Genomic DNA, 19115 nt, shown 5'->3' with positions numbered 1-19115 from the left:
CCAGGCGTTGTTTTTCTTCTTCTCTGGGCTGTTCTGGGCAGCTGGAAGGCTTCCCACTCTTGTGGAGTGCAAAGGAATGAAGCTTTGCTTGGGCTACTCCATGCAAAATGCCCAAATATAGACATTTCTCTGGGCTTCAGAGAAATAACTCAGCTGCCTTGGACTCAGTCGGATCTTCAGTTTTTGCAGTGTTGGCCAGCAACCCAGTGATCTGGCAGTGAGGCAGAAGCTACTTCCCTCTGGCACTACGCCCCGCACACTCAGACCACAGGGAGAATTAGTGTTTGTATGCAAACAGGAATGTTCCACTCCAGTGGCTTTTCTTAAAATTCTATGCGGAGAACAACTTATAAGCATCAGGGCTCGTCTCCTGAAGAGATACATCAAAAGTCCCCTATCCTAATCAGTTTGCCCTTGTGATTTGCTCATGTACTGCAATTTCTATAGGGATGTAAGGAATTCTCCTACTTCATCTTTTCTGTGACAATATCCTCCACAAACACTTGCTAGTACATACATAAAGTTTCTACTTTTTAATTCTAATGCTAGCATTAACAATATTGTGGCTAAATTTTGAGCAGCTTTAAATTAAATTAAAAGGCATCGTCAAATCCTGAGTTCCAGATTATTATACTTTTGCATCTTTTTTTTTAAAAAAAAGACCTAGATAATTTATCTCAATAAAAAGACGTACATATAAAATTCTATACTCTGGTCAGTAGTTAGAGCAACCTTTTTCTTATCTCAGGTTTTAGAGCCAAAATGATCCCGGGAATAGAAAATCTAAAATAAGAAATCTGGCTTCAGTGATCAGAACAATCACAACCATATTACTCACTGTGAAATAGCTATAATTGTAAGCAGTTGGGAGACAGGTTGGAAAATGATTCCATTGAAGGGTTTTAGGCATACTATGTGGAGTCCAGCTCACACATCAGCCAAGTTTATACTTTCTGTACAAACTAACACATCTGAAGGGTTTCACAGCTTCTGGGCCCAGAATGTTTCATTACTCACAATCGGGGGACATTTTGTGAGCTTTATTAATGAAAGTGCAGGTAATGCTATACATAATGCAAAATTCAAGAAAAAACAGAGTTGAAAATGGCAACAATGTCTGCATTTTGAGATCAAGTGCTCAGGTGGTTTGTCTCTTGGTTTTTTCCCCCCCTCCATTATTTTTGCTAATGTGATGAAAATATAAACCTTTCTCTTCAGCAAGCATATCTTTCCCCTATCCTCTGCCTTTTAAAAGATAATTGAAGCGTACATAACATCTCTCATATTTCACAAATGTTAATAAGAACTGCTTGTCTCTGTTCGTTCATTCGGTCAGAACAAGAAGATCTTTGTTAAGTTGTTAAGTTGTCATGATAGCCTGGTCATTCTGGTTGGAGATGATGGGAAATGGGAACCAACATATCTGAGTAGGTATGCCACTTATGTATAAAAATACGAAGACATGCAATCTGGGAGAAGGAACTATATTTTTGTTAATAGCTATGAATTCTTGCTGCTTTCTATCAGGCTGCTGAGATATCTTCACTGCATCCCTTATTTGGAAAGAAGATGAAAAACATGTAATTGCATACACTTGCACACAACCCTGCATTATCTCAAATCAGATATACTTTGGCATTTTGTGTGAGCCATGAAACATGGCTCCAAGAGAGTTAGATTTATCTGTTCATTTATATATTAATCTCTTAAAGTCACTTAAATGCAAAAAATATGTTTTAATTTACAGCTCAAGCCAGAAATTAATTGAATTCAATACTTGGATTTAGATACAGGAAATTATTGAGCCTACCAGGAAGCTAAACTGGTTTGCTGATGGAGTTGCTCTTTCTTCATTACCCTTCATAGGGCCAAAAAATTAAAAAAAAAAAAAATTAAAAAAATAGTCCCTTTACTATTGTTGTCTATTACATTCTTCTTCAGGTCAAGTATTTGGTGCTCCCTGTCCAGGTCATGCCATGTTTATGATATCTACTTCATTCAAAGCTGACCCCACAAACTTGATATCCTCTAAAAGTGTAGGGCTACCTGTCATATTTAGCATGTGTAGCCAGTACATACAGAAGAGCCAGACGGGGGTGGGATTGGGGGCAAGACAATGAGGGGGAACATGCTACTTCTTGAGACTGAAAACAGATTCAACAATTTTATCAAAACATTGCTGTCATTCCTCTACTATAACAAATGGAAGGGACCTTAGAGGTTTCCTAGTCCAACCCCCTGCCCTTATAATCTCTTCTTAAAAACTTCCAGTAATGGAGCACCCACAACTTCTGAAGGCAAACCATTTCACTGATTAATTGTTCTAATTGTCAGGAAATTTCTCCTTATTTCTAGGTTGGTTGATTAGTTTCCATCCGTTGCTTCTCATTCTGCCTTCAGGTGCTTTGGAGAATACTCTCAGGATCACTTCATACTCCCTCCATCAGGACTGATGAGGGTGTATACCTCCCCCCCCTGTGATCCAACCACAGTGTCATGCTAAGTAGCCACATATTACCAGAAAGTATTTGACAGCTATTATGCTAAAAATATAATTCATGAAACTGGGATTCATTTGGATGGAAAGAAGACCAAGATTGTAAGGAAAGGAAGCTGACACAGAGTAGATGGAGCACATAGCATTCTCAAAGTCCACATAACATGGCTTATTGATGGACATTTTAAAAACAAACATTTCAAAACACTTGTATTTCTTTCCACAAATCAGCATGGTTTTAAAAAGTGTTAGAAAAACTTTCTGGTCCCCAAATTTATTCCCATGTCTATAGTAAACAAATGTCTTGACAGACATTTGATGTGATCTTTTCAGTTATGGCCCACTTGATTAGGTAAAGCTCAAACTGATTGTTTGTCCCAAGCCCTAAAGATGCTCGTGAATTTTTTCAAATCTGAGTTTCCAAAATTCAGCTGATTATATATGTGGACTGCCTGCCTTTTCCATTACTTCCCACTGACAGCTAAGCTTGTTATTTTTCTCTTACAAGAATTCTAAGATTAAGTATTGTAAATTCTAAAATGAGTTGGGAAACTGCTGTTTACTTCAGAAGTAGAAAGAGCAGAGCCCCAGACCCAGCAGTAATGCAGTCCATTCAGCTGCCTTTGCTTACGGCTACATCATGGCACCATGACAAGTCTTTAGCAATCAAATGTGGAGCACATACCCATTTCTTTCCACCAAAAAAGCCATGGACTGTAAGAACCTGGGTTTGTGTTTGGCTATCAGAGAAATGGAATCCTTGAAATCACAGAGACGTTGAACAATGAGTTTTGTCACCATGATTTCTCCCCCACTCTCCTGCTTCAGTATATAAGCAAATCAGAACATGACATTGCCATTTCAATCGAGAAACAATGGGCATAAAAGCAACAAAGCTCCATTTAGAGTCTTCTTGTGCAGACAGTATGCTGGACACCTTCTCATGATGCTGCTGCTCCAGTGTGGCTCTTTAGATGTTCTTAGTGGCAAGTGATTGCAGTGTTGCTGCCTGGGAAATGATGAGATAAGCAGAGAGACCCCAAATTCAGACTTCTTCAAGGTTGATCACATTTGCCCCTTTACTTTCTGAGCTCCCACAAGGAAAAACTAGACAAAAAGCCCAAATATACCATATCTGCAGATCCTTCTTTTCAGGACAAAAACAAGTTTTCTAATTAAAAAGGACTAAAAATAAATATTACTTCTTCCTGATAATAACGCCTTTTGGCAATCCATGTAATTCTTGTATCCAAATTAATCCCACAGAGAACACGGTTCATCTGGGACTAACACAGGGCGGGCTGTTGCTCTGTTGCATTCTTCTCATGTAAACAGTCACCCGAGAGACAAACACAGTGATTCAGCCTTGGCAATCTCCACTGTCCAAGATTCCACTGCCTACTATTGAAGTAACTTGGGAACCTCCACCTGCCAAAATAAGACATGAACTTAGTACAAATTCTCAAATTAGAGGCATCTAATGGAGATCCAAATAGCAACTCAAGGTTACAGCAGTTCATCAGACAAACAAGCGTGTTAATATCTCCTCTTTCATTCTCTTCCATCATCCCTTTGTGGCTCCCTCCCATCTTAGATAGCTTTATTATTAAAAAGGCACATCCTAATTTAGATTAGGCCTAAAATAGCTTTGTCAAAAAAGGGGTTGTCTGTGGAGAATGGTGTTTTTAAAGGCAGATGCTGAGACCTAAAAGATCTTGACATCATGTCTCAATTGCCGTCTGTCTTATCTCCAGAATATAGTGGTGTCTGAAGAGATGATCTTAATAAGTGGGTAAACACAGGTGATGTTTTAGCTATCCATCTTCCCACAGAGTTGCTAAATGAAGGCTTTTTGTGTGTGAAATTCCAACAGAAGATGAAGTGTTTTTTTTGGTGGGATCAATCTATCAGGGCAACCTGGTTTACCCAATTATGGGATGGAGCATACTGCTTCCGCTTTTCAGCCCCAATCCAGGAGCCTTCGCAGGCAGTCGCGTTCACAACAAACTATTTTTGTGTTGAATTTTATGTTTACCAACAAAGAAATAAAGGGAGACTAGTATAGATCTATTTCAAGTTATTTAGCTAGGATTCGAACCCAGAAGGATATGGCTAGCTGATGAGAGCTACATAACTTGAAATAGATCTATACTAGTCTCCCTTTATTTCTTTGTCAGTATACATAAAATCCAACAGGAGACATTAGTAAATACCTAAAGAATGCAGCCCTTGCAGAAATGATGGAGAAATGCTCCAATCATTAGACACAGAAATGTGAGGTGACTATGTGCAAGTAAGCATTAAAATAACTAGCATTATCAAGGTGGTAGCTTTATTGAACCTAGCAATAACTGTCAAGTGGTGCATCACTGCATGGTATATTTAGCACTATGCATAAAATATAGAGTATAAACCACAAGGTTTGACTACTTCACTTCAATTGCAACAATACACGAGCACACAATAGATTTAAGCTTAATGTTAACCGCTCCAATCTTGATTGCAGAAAATATGACTTCAGTAACAGAGTTGTTAATGCTTGGAATAAACTACCTGACTCTGTGGTCTCTTCCCAAAATCCCCAAAGCTTCAACCAAAAACTGTCTACTATTGACCTCACCCCATTTCTAAGAGGTCTGTAAGGGACGTGCATAAGAGCACAAGAGTGCCTACCATTCCTGTCCTATTGTTTCCTTTCGTTATATCCAATTAATATAGTTATTACATACTCATACTTATATATATGCTTATATATTGTATAGTTATTACATGCTTATGCTTATATATACTGTGTGACAAAAATAAATAAAATAAAATAATAAATAAAATAAATAAAAAATAAATAAATAAAATAAAGGTTCAGTCAATGTGTACATTATAGCTTAGTGCTGTAATGATGTACCTTTTTCAACTGCTTCTTGTTGCTAGAGCGAATGGCAGCCAGAAGTTGATCTCTGGAATTCTTCTCCTGGGGAGGAAGTGCTTTCTCCACCATCTTCCTCTGAGTGGCCGGAGAAAGGGACAAGCGTAAGTTTTCATTAATCAAGGGAGGAGCAGGTGGAGGGGCTAGAGGTGGGGGTGGGGGAGGAGGAGCATCTGGGGTGCCAGATTTCTTAGGAGGAGCTTTAGGGGAAGACCATGGGGAGGTTTTGGGGGATGGTTTTGGAGAAATCTTTGGTGAGCCAGCTGGCAAGCATCCTGCCTTTGGCACCTCAAGGAAGTCCTTCTTCTCCATCTTTTCCTGGGCCTGTTTCTGCTCTTGTAAGCGTTTCTGTCTCTGTTTGTCCATATTCCTGCTTAGCAGGTTTGTGACCGTCATGCGTGGCCCAGCTAAATCAAAATGGTAGCCCAGTTTCAGCAATGTGGTGTTCTCTTTCAGCAACTTGGCTATCTCCATCTCGGTCTTCCCTCCACAAATATGTCTCTGATTGTGAAAGCGCAGCTCTGTCAGAGTGTTGTTCTGAAGCAGTGCACGAAAGATGGCCAGGATCCCTTTGCCTGTGATATGATTGGAATCTAGGTTTATGCTTGTCAGGGTCTTATTGGACTTTAGCATGATGGCAATGGCAAATGCAACATGATCATCAGCACGTGTGTTGGTCAGGGCAAAGACTTTGACCACCGTGTTGAATTCCAAGGCCTCAGCAAAGCGTACCAGGATCTCATTGTTGATGCAGTCAGAATTGTTGACGTTAACTTCTACCATCTCTGGGTCATTATTCTTGATCTTTTCCAAGGGTTCATCAAAGATGCTGGTTGCTTCATCTTCCTTGCTTTGGTTTGAAGAACTGTCTGCAGTTTTAGAGGGGCTGCTATCAGGAGGCTCTTGGATCATGTCCTCTTGCTCTAAAATTGGGACATTTGTCTCTGGAATTCCTGTACTATCCTTCAAGGGTTTCTCTTTGTTGTCAACCTTCGAGCCTGACTTTGTAGTTGAACTTATTTCTCCTGCTTTGGTGGGTTCTTTTTTATCTTCTCTCTTTGAGACTGGCTTTAAAGCTGATCTTTTTTCTCCAATTTTTTCACATTCTTTTTTATCTTCAGTCTTTCTGTCCCACCCAGTCCTTCCCTTATGTTCTGCTGCCCTCTCTTCTCTTCCTTTATCATCTACTGACCTGCTCTTTAGCAATTTGCCCCTTTCTTCCCCTCTCGCTTGGCCTGTTACACGTTTATCTGCCGCCATGGATTTTTCTTTCTCTTTGGAAAACCTTTTTTCATCCTTACCAGTTTTCTCTTTGGCTTGTCCCATTTTGTTATTACTGTCTGTTTCATCTTTTCCCTTCTGATTTGCTTTCTGGACCTGTTCTTCTTTTTTCCCTTCCTTTATCGTATCGGGAGTTCTACTTTTTTTCAGATCTCTGCTGTAAGGCTCCTTACGTTTGTCTTCAAGAACCTTTGCCTCTTTCTTCTTCTCTGTTGTCTTTGCTTCCTTGTGAGTGGGAAGAACAACAAAAAAACTTGGTAAGAAAGAATGATCTTATGTATGTCATCTTGAGCTCACAGAAAAAAGACAAGATATAAACATAGGAATAAATATTAAATAAAAATATTTAGAAAAAAACCCAGCAACCAATCAATAAAAACCAGAGGTAATATTATTGCCACTTCCAAATATTAGTTAAAGCTAGTTATATAGATGCCTAATTAAAATAAAAACTGCATACAATACTGGTGTTGTTAGCATAGAGTGTCACAGAAGAAGTCTAGAATTGGCAGCTATTGGCCAAACTGTACCAGTTATTGCAATTGGGATGCTTTATGCTGAAGTTCCACTCAGTTATGAATTGGGAGAAAGGTAGAAGTTGGTACAACCTTATAACCATGTTTAGCAATCATTTGAGATTACAACAGCATTTTAAACTTACAACCATGTTTAGAAACCATTTGAAATTACAACAGCCTTTAAAAAGTATCTTATTTTATTTATTTATTTTTTATTTAATTTGATTTTTATACCGCCCTTCTCCCGAAGGACTCAGGGCGGTGTACAGGCAAAATAAAACCAACAATACAAATATACACAATATAAATACCCTTAAAAAACTTATTCAAAATTAGCCTGATATTAAAAATCATCGCCGATTAAAATCCCATTTAAAATTGGTAAAATTCCCTTATAAAATCCAATTAAGCCAGCCCCGCGCGAATAAAAAGATGGGTCTTCAGTTTGCGACGGAATGTCCGAAGGTCAGGTATTTGACGTAAACCCGGGGGAAGCTCGTTCCAGAGAGTGGGAGCCCCCACAGAGAAGGCCCTTTCCCTGGGGGCCGCCAGCCGACATTGTTTGGCGGACGGCACCCTGAGAAGTCCCTCTCTATGGGAGCGTACGGGTCGGTGGGAGGCATGTGGTAACAGCAGGCGGTCCCGTAAGTACCCAGGTCCTAAGCCATGGGCGCTTTAAAGGTCGTAACCAACACCTTAAAGTGCACTCGAAGGCCACAGGCAGCCAGTGCAGTCTGCGCGGGAGGCGGTGTTACATGGGAGCTACGCGTAGCTCCCTCTATCACCAGCGCAGCTGCATTCTGGACTAACTGAAGCCTCCGAGTGCACTTCAAGAGCCCATGTAGAGAGCATTACAGTAATCCAAGCGAGAGGTAACGAGGGCATGAGTGACTGTGCATAAGGCATCCCGATCAAGGAAGGCGCAACTGCGGACCAGGCGAACCTGGTAGAAGGCCCTCCTGGAGACGGCCGCCAAATGATCTTCAAACGACAGCCGATCGTCCAGGAGGACGCCTAAGTTGCGCACCCTATCCTTTGGGGCCAATAACTCGCCTCCGACAGCCAGCTGCGGCTGCAGCTGACTGAATCGCGATGCCGGCATCCACAGCCACTCCGTCTTGGAGGGATTAAGCTTGAGCCTGTTTCTCCCCATCCAGACCCGTACGGCTTCCAAACACCGGGACAGCACTTCAACAACTTCATTGGGGTGGCCCGGGGTGGAGAAGTACAGCTGAGTATCATCAGCGTACTGCTGGTATCTCACCCCGAAACCACTGATGATCTCACCCAACGGCTTCATGTAGATGTTGAACAGCTACATAAGGAATCTTATAACATAACATAAGGAATCTTATGACCATTCCTCACACTTAAAACCATCACAACATCCCCACAGTCACATGTTCAAAATTTAGGTGCTTCATAACTGGCATGTATTTTACAATGGTCGTGGAGTCATGTGACTGCAATTTGTGACCTTCATGCTGTCTTCCTACAAGCAGAGGCAATGAGGGAAGCTGGATTTGCTGAATGATTGCATGGTTCACTTAGTCTCAGTGATTCACTTAGCAACCATAGCAAAAAATGTCATAAAATTGGGCATGATTTGCCTAATTCCTTGCTTAGCAGCACAACCCAATTGTGGTTGCAAGTCAAGACTACCTGTATAAATATGATGGATACTAGATGCTAAGATACTGAGGCAAGATATTTGAAAAATGGTCAGGGTCATGGAATGAAACCATATTCTTGTAAGGGGCAAACTACATGTGATGACTTTTGAACCTGATATGCTGGTGGTGGTAGGTGTTCATAAAGATTACTTTTGCAGGATCTAAGTTATTCTGCTTAACTAGGCTAGTTTCAGATGAAATGCTTGGGGACAATCTTTTCTTCAGTGCATTGATGGACTTAATTTAGCATCCCTGAAATGCTGTTCAAATTCATGCTGTGATTTTCCTGAGACTGCAGAACCAGTGTTTGTTTGCTATGATATATTTTGAGTACTGTTTCTGGGATGAACCATATTGTTGGTCTCATTTCACCTTTTATGCTGTAGCTTTTTAGGGTTACTTTCCCCAATTCGTTTTCATTATCAAATACTTTATCTATGTCATACACATACTGCACTCCTTTTAATTAATATTCTGGTTGCCTTGTTTTGAATAAGAGGCTCATCAATATATGCCAGTTTATTTCATTTTCTGTAGGTGTTTTCTTTAATATATATTCAACTGGTACGTGTAAATAGTTGCCACAATGATAATACAGCTCATTTTGACTTGTTATTGTCTCTCTATATGCTATTGTCAAATTTATTCACATTTGATTTCATTTCCTACTAAAGCTCTACTGTAACTTCAACAGTAGTTTCCATGAATACTGGATAGCAATTTGCTGCTCTTTTAAAAATTAAATGTCCTGAAAATCTTAGATTTGCTGGTTTTTTTAAATGTTTCTTTTAGAATTCCACAAAATAGTTGATTATTTAGCCCTTCATCAAATATATCATATTCAGAAATATTTAAACTTCAGCTGCCTATTCTCCCACTATTTGCTTGCAGTTATGAATTTAAAATGCTCTACAATCAGTAAGTTTGGGACCAAATATTCCTATATTGTTTTTATTAATTCTGCAAAGCTGAATTGCAAATGTTTTTGCAGGACAGTTCTGAATAAGCTATATACTCTATTCATCGTAACAATAAATAAAACAGTTTTTTCCCCAGCAATGATTTCTTTTGCCTAAAAAAAAGTACAATTCTCTTTCTTAAAATGTCATCTATGACACCACCATGCACAATAATCTTCCCCAGATTAAAGATCCTGCTTTTCTCATTGTCTTTATTTACTGTAATCATATAAGTGTTATTCTTCCTATATCTGTTTATTGTTTTTGCTGCTCTTCCTCCTTTCAGAAAGTAAGAATTAAAAGGCTTCTGTTTTACAATCCTACATCGTCAATCACTATTGTGTTATTTATCACACAACTGATCAATCACACAGTTGATCAAACTATACTCATTAGACTTAGCACTCACTAGGCTTTCTGTTGCTTTTCTAAAACCTCTAGAACAGCGTTTCTCAATATTGGTTCTTAGCAATTTGAAGATTTGCTAATATTTCGACTTCAACTCGCAGAATTTTCCTTGCTGCCTAGGGAATTCTAGGAGTCCAACTTCAGACAACTTAAAGAAGTTGGCAAGGCTGAGAAATGCTGTCCTATAGGAACTAACTCCAGTGAATCTCAAGAATTTTCCAAGACATACAGGCAACCACAGATAATTAAGCAACAGTGGACGATCACGGACAATAATTCAGTACATTGCAGAAATGATACATTTAGAGTTGAAAGGTACTCCCCACCACTTACAAAAAACGTACTCTCCAAAATTACAAAATTATTTATGCTGAAAGTCAGTGATTTCGAGAATATTTTGTGTGCATTCCAAGATTAGTCTTCGTATGTATCAGTGATAGCTAACCTTTTTGTCATGGGCCAAAAGCAGGGGAAGCGCAGGGGGGTCATGCTCATGCGTGCCCACACCCATAGTTCAATGCACCCCATCCCCTGTGCATGGGCACATGACCCCCCCTGCGGTCCCCCAGCTTTTGGCACGCGATGGCCCTGTGGGCCCAGTAGGCCCATTTTTTGCCTCCCTGGCTTCAGACGCTTTCGAGGAGCCTGGGGAGAGTGAAAGCAGCCTTCTCCACCCCGAGGCCATTTCCCGACTTCCGGTGGTCCCAGAAGGCCCGAAAATCAGCTGAGCTAGGCCAACACTTACGTGCCCACAGATATGGCTCCGTGTGCCTCCTGTGGCATGTGTCCATAGGTTCGCATCACGGGTATATATTTTCTGCAACAGTAGGTAAATAAATCAAAAAGCACAAAACCAGAAACTGAGTATTTCAAGTGAGGAAACCCCTTGGATCATTTACTGTTAAAATTTAATTTCACATCCCCCATTTTGGACTCGATATAACTGAGGAAATGCAGCCATGCAAGTTGTGTTCTATTTTGATCCTTAGACCAAAATAAGGTACCCCCTCAAATAAACACAATGTTCCACAACCAGAAAGAGCTGGGCCAAAATAAATAATTGGCATCAGACAAGAATGCTGTGACTAATCGGCAGCATGTTTTAAAATTGGAAGAATAACATGTGGATCACCTGCCAAAGGCTTTAGGGGCTCAAGGGGCATCATTATCGAACTCTGGAGCCTTCTGATCCTCCTGTTTTACCTTGTTTATTGGTATTGCTGCATGCATTTTCTGCTTTTTACCATGACAGCCAGAATTGTGAGGAGAAGCACAATTAAACACACAATATGCATACTTTCTCTGAACAGTTTTATAAGTGGACCCCCCCTCTCAAAAAAATAAAATAAAATGAATAGACGGAGTAGAAAATGAGTTTAGCCAGTTTGGAAAATGGGAATTGTGTCTGCCACTAGAATTACTGACCCAATCTGGGTCAGTCACCAGGACCAGAGGTTTAGTCTTCCGAGCTTTTAGACTTGTGCTGGAACCCATTCTCATGAGGATGGGCTCCACCACATGTCCAAAAGCTCTGAAGACTAGACCAGAGATTTTGTCTTCTGAGCTTCATGAGGATGGGCTCCAATACAAGTCCGCAAGCTTGGAAGACTAAAGCTCTGAGTGTGGTGATCCTGCAACATTATGCTGCAGCATGTATGTTTGCCTTCATTTACTAGAATTACAGCCTAATATCAGCTGCTTTGGATTGCATAATATACTGTAGCTTCATTTCATTTGTCTGTAAAATAACACAGGGAAGGTGGCAAGCGCTTCTCAGAATACTTGTTCATCAATGTGTAATATGACTAAAAATGCAACTTGAATAACTGAGAATTGAGAAAAATCCCCACAACTGTATAATCTTTTACAAAGACATTTTCCTTACCATTTATCGATTGCATATTGCAGTGGTTCTTAAACTGACACAATTAACCTTTTTTCCAATATTGAATAATTCCTTTACATCCAGACTTTTATACAAGTGTCTCATGGCAGTCCCAAACTGGATCCTTGACTCACAAAGAAGCAATTATACATTGCTCTGTGACCCTCAGGATTTGCCCAAATTAACCCCTTGGGCTAAATTATCTCCTATTGTGCTGCTTAATGAATGTTAAACAAAAACTAAAATGATGGCAGAGGCAGTTGGAAAACAGAGGAATGTTAAAACGTGTCAGTGTTGTGTAGATCCAATGAAATTCCATGAACCAGGTGAACCAGGCACATAAATTACACAATAAAGAGAGATACGTGAGAACCATTATTTTGTTAAAAGAATCAGCAAATAAAATACAAAGATTATGAATTTAAATTATGTTTTGCTATTTCTGCTGAAAATTAGAAAGAACTGTCATAAGACAGTTGTTTAGGATGGATTAAACCAACTTCTCTGGTCAATAAACATGTTCTTTGGAGTGGAATCGTGATGTATTAACCATAACATCTCGTTGTCCATTCCCATGTAAGAATAGCTTAGCTAAAGTATCAGACTTGAATCCCCCAGGCTTATATGGATTTTCATTTTTGGCATTAGCAGGAGTCAGTGATTTGCTAACTTCTGGTTCAAGAAAATCTACAGAAAAGGCCATCTGTTCTAAAGAAGTTGAAATAACAGATCACATGATTCAACAGAGTTTGCCTTAAGTTGTTGTTTATATACCAAAATAAGCAAGTTCCATTTCTGGAAAACAAGAATCTCTGTAATTAGTTTGAGATTATTGGCCTCATTTGCACTGTAAGTATCTAGAGTTGCTCTTCATGGTTAGGAATACAAACAAACAAAATGTTCCAGGATGGACAGTTTATTATCTCATTTATCTGAAGTAAAACATCTCAAGGACCACTTAATATTTTTCCTCTCTTTGCTGCTGCCTAATGGTTATTTACATATTTGAAGCTCAAATGCAGCCTTACTAGAATTACACCACCATCCTTTTCTCCCTCTCCTCAATTTGCAGTCCAATCCTCCTTATCGTTCAAGAAAAAAAGAAAAAGGCAGTTACTATGTTATAGTATTTAGCTCTGGTTTTCTCAATTAACCTAGTTTTTTAAATTCACATGATACAGTAGACCATAAAGTTGTGGTAGGTTGATCGATTGTGTCATAATTACATACAGTTTCACCTTGACTAGCCTATTCCATTGTCAGCTAACATTATCATTTGGTACAATGTGTGAATCCAGAAATGTGCTTTTTGTTAATTTAATAATTAAGGTGCAAGGAGTCTTGGCTATTTAAGACCTGTCTTGTCATCAACATTGCATTGCCCAAAGCAAGGAAAGAAATATGGTAGTTACACTGTATTGATTCAGTATTTTTTCCCTAGGTACTTTGTCTTTTAGATTATTCTGTAACTGATTCTTCCAACTATTGTGCATCAAATTCAAGCAGGATTTATAATAAAGAAATATCAAATTTTGATAAAAATCAGATTTTAACTAATGCTCTTGCATGACACTGAACAATCAAAATCCAGCCACTGTAATTTTTTTTCATGCTCAGAAAACCTTGGAAATTTTTGAAGCACATTTTGATTTTACTTTTCTTAAACTTTGAATCTCTTTTCCCATTATTTTAAATTTCTTGCCTATATAACTGGAATGCCTGCACATAACAACACTATTAGAATAGGGGAAAAGAACACAAAATTCCACTCTAAAATAATCTGAGTTAAAATATGTTGGAACAACTTATTTCATTATCACATATCAATGCTTTTGAGAAGAATGAGATTGATATAAAATTCCCCAAGAAATCTCAAACGGTAAATCAAAACTTACCCATTATGATATAAATGAAAGAAAATCCAGGTAGATAGTCTAGAATTTCTTTGAGTTTAGGGATAAGATAAATGTAATTAAGATTAATCTAAGAATAAGATTACATTTTGAGAGGACTTTCAACATTATTTTAAATTAATTTACAGAATATTGATTCTCCTATGAGACTTTCATTGTACAAATTACAATTACCGAATGGAGCTAGTTTTCCATTTTTAGGCCATTTTAGAATACAGCTCCTATTTGGTCTGCACTTCCCAGTTATTATTTGATCTTTTAAACATCTTACCAAGTATTTGGATTTGTTTTTAATATCTGCACATAATTCCACAATAGTGGGATAGAGAAAGAGATGGATAGACAGATAAATTTGTGTTGCACATGTAATTTTGACCCTTCAGGAATATGTTCAAATTCAGCTCTTCCAATGAAACATTAGTAGGCTGATCGGTGCCACTTAATCTGAATGAATATATTATTATTAAGGTGTTCTTATTATAGCCGATTTTGTTTAATTTTTAATGTTTCTCTCTATTTTAAGAACATCTATTATAGATTTTTTTTAATCTGTTCAGCATCATTAACCAAAGGGGATCCTGTCAGAGTTAGTAATATACAAGTGAAATGAATGAATAAAGAAATACAACTATTGTTATAAAAAACTTGATTCCTACGCCATCTAAATACTTAAAGATTGAAGGCTGACAATTCTTGTTGCTTTTGAATCTGGTTAATTTATAAACAACCCAGAATTATAACACTAAAGCCTTGTTCATGTTTGCAATCCTATATGTGATGCCATGCTGAGAATGCAGAAGATGCCTTCCAGGTTCACTATGTCTTTTAACTCTTGGCACAGACTTACCGTTCTTTGCCCCTGCACTTCCTTTAAAAAGAAGCAGTCCTTTAGGATTAATCACAAATGTTTTGACAAACTAAAATGGAGCTAGTTTCTCCTTAAACATATGAAAGCACTGAAGTACTGCTGGCAATTGCTGGCAATTGCTGAACTTTGCTCCACTGCAATGTTCCCTTAAAAGGAAAAGGCAACTTTGGAAATGTCTTCTTTTTGGAATCTAAACAATGATGCATTAATCCTGCCTTGATGTTCTTCAAGTGCAGCTACTCTGCAGGATTTGGACCCAGAGAACAAATGATTTAGATATACCAATAACTTTATTTAAAAGAGCTGCAAAACTTTGCAGAAGTTGGAAAAGAATATAAATTATGAATTTGTTTCAAGAACAGTTAACAGTCAAAAGTTAATGAATAGTACTTGTTTTCTAATAAATGTGAATAAAAACTATGATTGGATTGACACATCATGCTAATCAAGTTTTGCGTAACAATGGTTTATTGAATAAGCATCAATCATGCTTTACAAACCACAGCAGCTGGGTTCATGCAACCAAACCAAACTAGAACATTCGGGTGTAGTGTGACGCTTAAACCTAATCATTGATCTCAACTGATATTGCCACTTGCAAAGGAAACAGAACAGAAAAGAACAGAACAGAACAACAGAGTTGGAAGGGACCTTGGAGGTCTTCTAGTCCAACCCCTTGCTCAGAGCAGGAAACCCTATACCATTTCAGACAAATAGTTGTCCAATCTTCTTCTTAAAAACTTCCAGTGTTGGAGCATTCACAAATAGTTTAGAGAAATAGTTTAACTCTTTCCTCCAGCCATTTTTTCCAACATTTGTTCTTCCTCCTGAGGATATTAAAAACAAAGCAAAACACTTCAGTGTATCAATGGATTTAAAACAAAACTCTTCTTGAGAAATTTTACAAAAGATTTGCTAAGAGAGGTGGTTTTAAAACTTCTGCCGCTTCTCAGAGATTCCTAACCATGCAAACCATACATTTCACATAGCGTAAAATTTTTCTAAAGATTAGGTGTACACTGCATGATAGAGATAAAAAATACTCACATATGCACAGTTTAGTTCCACAGAACTGCGTAACTTGGCCAGAATTAATTTATCAGCTCACCAGGAATATTTACAGTATCTCTTGTGCAGCTATCTTTTGCTTTGAAGAGTCCAGCACAAAAATATGTTCTAATGCAGCGGTTCTCAAACATGTTGGTCCTAGGATCGCTTTATATTCTTAAAAATGATAGAGGGTCCCAAATATCTTTGGATTATGTGTGTTGTATTTATCATTCTGTATTGTATTAGAAATTACAACTGAGAAAACTAAAATATTTATCTGGTTCCTCAGACCAAAATCTATGAAAGAGAGTATATATAGCCTTCAAGCAGTTATCCGCATAAAGAATATCAGCTTCTTCAATGTGGTACTTTTCAGATTAAATATTAGCTGAACAGCCTCTGAAAGGCCTCTAGCAAAATTGCATTTCAGAAAGAACAGAATACTGGAGTTTATCAACCTGCTCTGTGTAATGCAGTTCTGGGGAAAGCACTTACAAAGTACCTGCCTCAGGTGACTTACAGAATCAAGATGGTGATTCTTCTTAACATAACTTCTGTCAAGATGCCATTGTACCTCCATTTTCTGGCATTCCTAGCAATATTTTTATTTTAAGCGTACCTTTTAGTAACAGAAGCAGGTAGGTGTTTTCTGTTTTGAATATCAGAGGCCGTTTCCTTGTTTTTTTATTTAGATTACGGGTGTCAAATTCACAGCGTCACATTGCCGTCACATATCATGACGTTTTTCCCCTTCGTGAAGCTAGGGTGGCTGTGGCCTGCACATGATGCATCCGGCCCACAGGCAGCCAGTTTGACACTCCTGATCTAGGTCAGGGGTCTTCAACCTTGGTCCCTTTAAGACTTGTGGACTTCAACTCCCAGAGTTCCTCAGCCAGCTTTGCTGAGGACCAAGGTTGGAGACCCCTGATCTAGGTGATGTCCAAGACTTATTAGTTATAGGTGGTTCTCAACTTATGATTGTAATTGAGCCTGCAATTTTGGTTGTAAACTGTGACATTTTTAAAGTAGGTCACCATGTGATCTTGCCTGACCTTTTTTGCAGCAATCATTAAGTGAATGCTGCCATTGTTAAGCGAATCCATTATTCACTATGAAGTAAACACCAGTTTCCAGCAAAAACATTGTCAATGCGGTCACCTGACTGTGGGGTGCTGCAAACTGCCTATAAATGTAAGACCAGTTGCTGAATGCCCAAAATGAAGTCATTTGATCATGGCAGGGGTGGACAGTGGTACTTCAAATCTGGGTTGTAATTAGCTTTTTCAAAGTCTGTTGTAACTTCAAATGGTTGCTAAGCAACTACCCATAAGTTGAAGACTAGCTGTAGTTGACTAGTTGTAGTAGATAATTTGATAGATTTGAATAAAGAAAAATTTCTAATTTTATCATTAAAGGATTAAAAAATACATTTGACAAAGTATGTAAACTGTATATGCTTGCTATACTAAACAGATTCAGATTTCCCCTGGAATTCATAAAATGGATCAAGGATGTCCAGTCTCACCCTTGCTTTTTAATATCTACATGGAAACAGGTCAAGGTTTCCATACTATTGGACAACGTGGGGAGTTCTATGGAGTAGCGCATAACTCAGTTGAATACAAATGCAAATGACATTCTTATTTGCAAATGACTTTCTTTTGTCTTTTGTCTATGTCTAAACCTCCATTACAGGCAGCCTCGACTTACGACTATAACTGAGCCCAAATTTTGTGTTGCTAAGTAAGACATTTGTTAGGTGGATTTTGCTCCATTTTATGACCTTTCTTGTCACATTTGTTAAGTGAATCACCGCGGTTGTTAAGTTAGTAGTAACACTACTAACTTAAAATGAATCTGGCTTCCCCATTGACTTTGCTTGTCAGAAAGGTGATCACATGACACTGGGACACTGCAGTCGTCATAAATATGAGTTAGTTGCCAAGCATCTGAATTTTGATCAGGTAACCATAGGAATGCCGCAATGGTTGTACGTGTGAAAAACGGTTAGAGGTCACTTTTTTCAGTGCCGTTGTAACTTTGAATAGGCACTAAGTGAACTGTTGTAAATTGAGGATTATCTGTACTATGGCAATATTGATGCAAATGAGTGATGCCTTCAGTAAAATCGTAAAATACACTATTAACTGGTCCAAATTGGAACTGATGTCATTTGATGAAAATTTGCTTACCCATTAATCCATTTAATGAACATCAATTCCATATTTGTATCTAATTCATTAAATATTTAGATATGTGTATACCAAAACTCAGTTGTATGTAATAGAAATAAAATATAGAGAAAGGTTTCTTCAGATATCGATAGATGGAAATTATCAAACTCCACCCCATGGAGAAAGATGAATGTTCTAAAATGAATGTTATTCCTAGATTAATTCACATTTTGAGAAGGTCCCATTCATATATCTGGAAAATATTTTCAGAAAATAAATTCTTTGTTTAGAAAGTTTTGATGTGGTTCTATCACCTTGGCTTGGATGGTCAGTATTAGGATTTAAATACAGATAATGGAAGACTATATTAACTTCCATTGCAAGAGTGTCAGTGGATCTCAAATTACAACTTACACAACAACAACAAATATGTAGAATTTATTGACTCCATATGCAACAAAAAATGATATTTAGAATTTATTGGACTCCATGAGAAATCATTTACAAAAGGATTGTAAAAAAATAGAGCCCTGATGGCAAAGTAGTTAAAGTGACGTATTGCAGGCAAACTCTGCTCACAGCCTGACGTTTGATCCTGACAGGGTTCCAGGTTGACTCAGCCTTTCATCCTTCTGAGGTTGGTAAAATTAGGTCCCACATTGTTGGGGGCAATATGCAAATAATGCTTACAATGTAAATTGCCCGGAGAGCACTGCAAAGTACTATGGGGAGGTATATAAACTTAAATGCTATTGCTGTTGCTATATGCTCTTGTAATAGATCAGCTAGTACCAAATGCAAAAAGGTTATTCATGTAGTGTCAGCTTTCTATGTACTGCTGTCTACTTCTTTCAACTGAATGGTGTCAACATTTCCTAACATATTGAGTGATACTCAATTACACCCTGTAAACCATCAGATGCTGTGATAAGGAAATACAATATGTAGAATCCTGGATTCAGTACC

General features: G+C 38.2%; 1 protein-coding gene across 1 annotated transcript in view; it reads right to left on the bottom strand.

Moving 5' to 3' along the window:
- Positions 1-681: 681 nt before the first annotated feature.
- Positions 682-19115, bottom strand: part of LMOD1 (leiomodin 1) — a 32169-nt gene continuing 13735 nt past the window's right edge. The window contains exons 2-3 of the mRNA XM_058177625.1: positions 5400-6926; positions 682-3925 (exon numbers count right to left, since the gene is read on the bottom strand). Coding sequence (XP_058033608.1) covers positions 3899-3925; positions 5400-6926 — 1554 coding nt within the window. The 3' untranslated portion in view covers positions 682-3898. The remainder of the gene's footprint in view (positions 3926-5399; positions 6927-19115) is intronic.

The sequence above is a fragment of the Ahaetulla prasina genome, chromosome 3, assembly GCF_028640845.1.
Source record: "Ahaetulla prasina isolate Xishuangbanna chromosome 3, ASM2864084v1, whole genome shotgun sequence".
Taxonomy (NCBI): domain Eukaryota; kingdom Metazoa; phylum Chordata; class Lepidosauria; order Squamata; family Colubridae; genus Ahaetulla; species Ahaetulla prasina.
The sequence above is the reverse complement of the archived record's forward strand: the minus strand, read 5'-3'. Positions and strand labels throughout refer to the sequence as shown.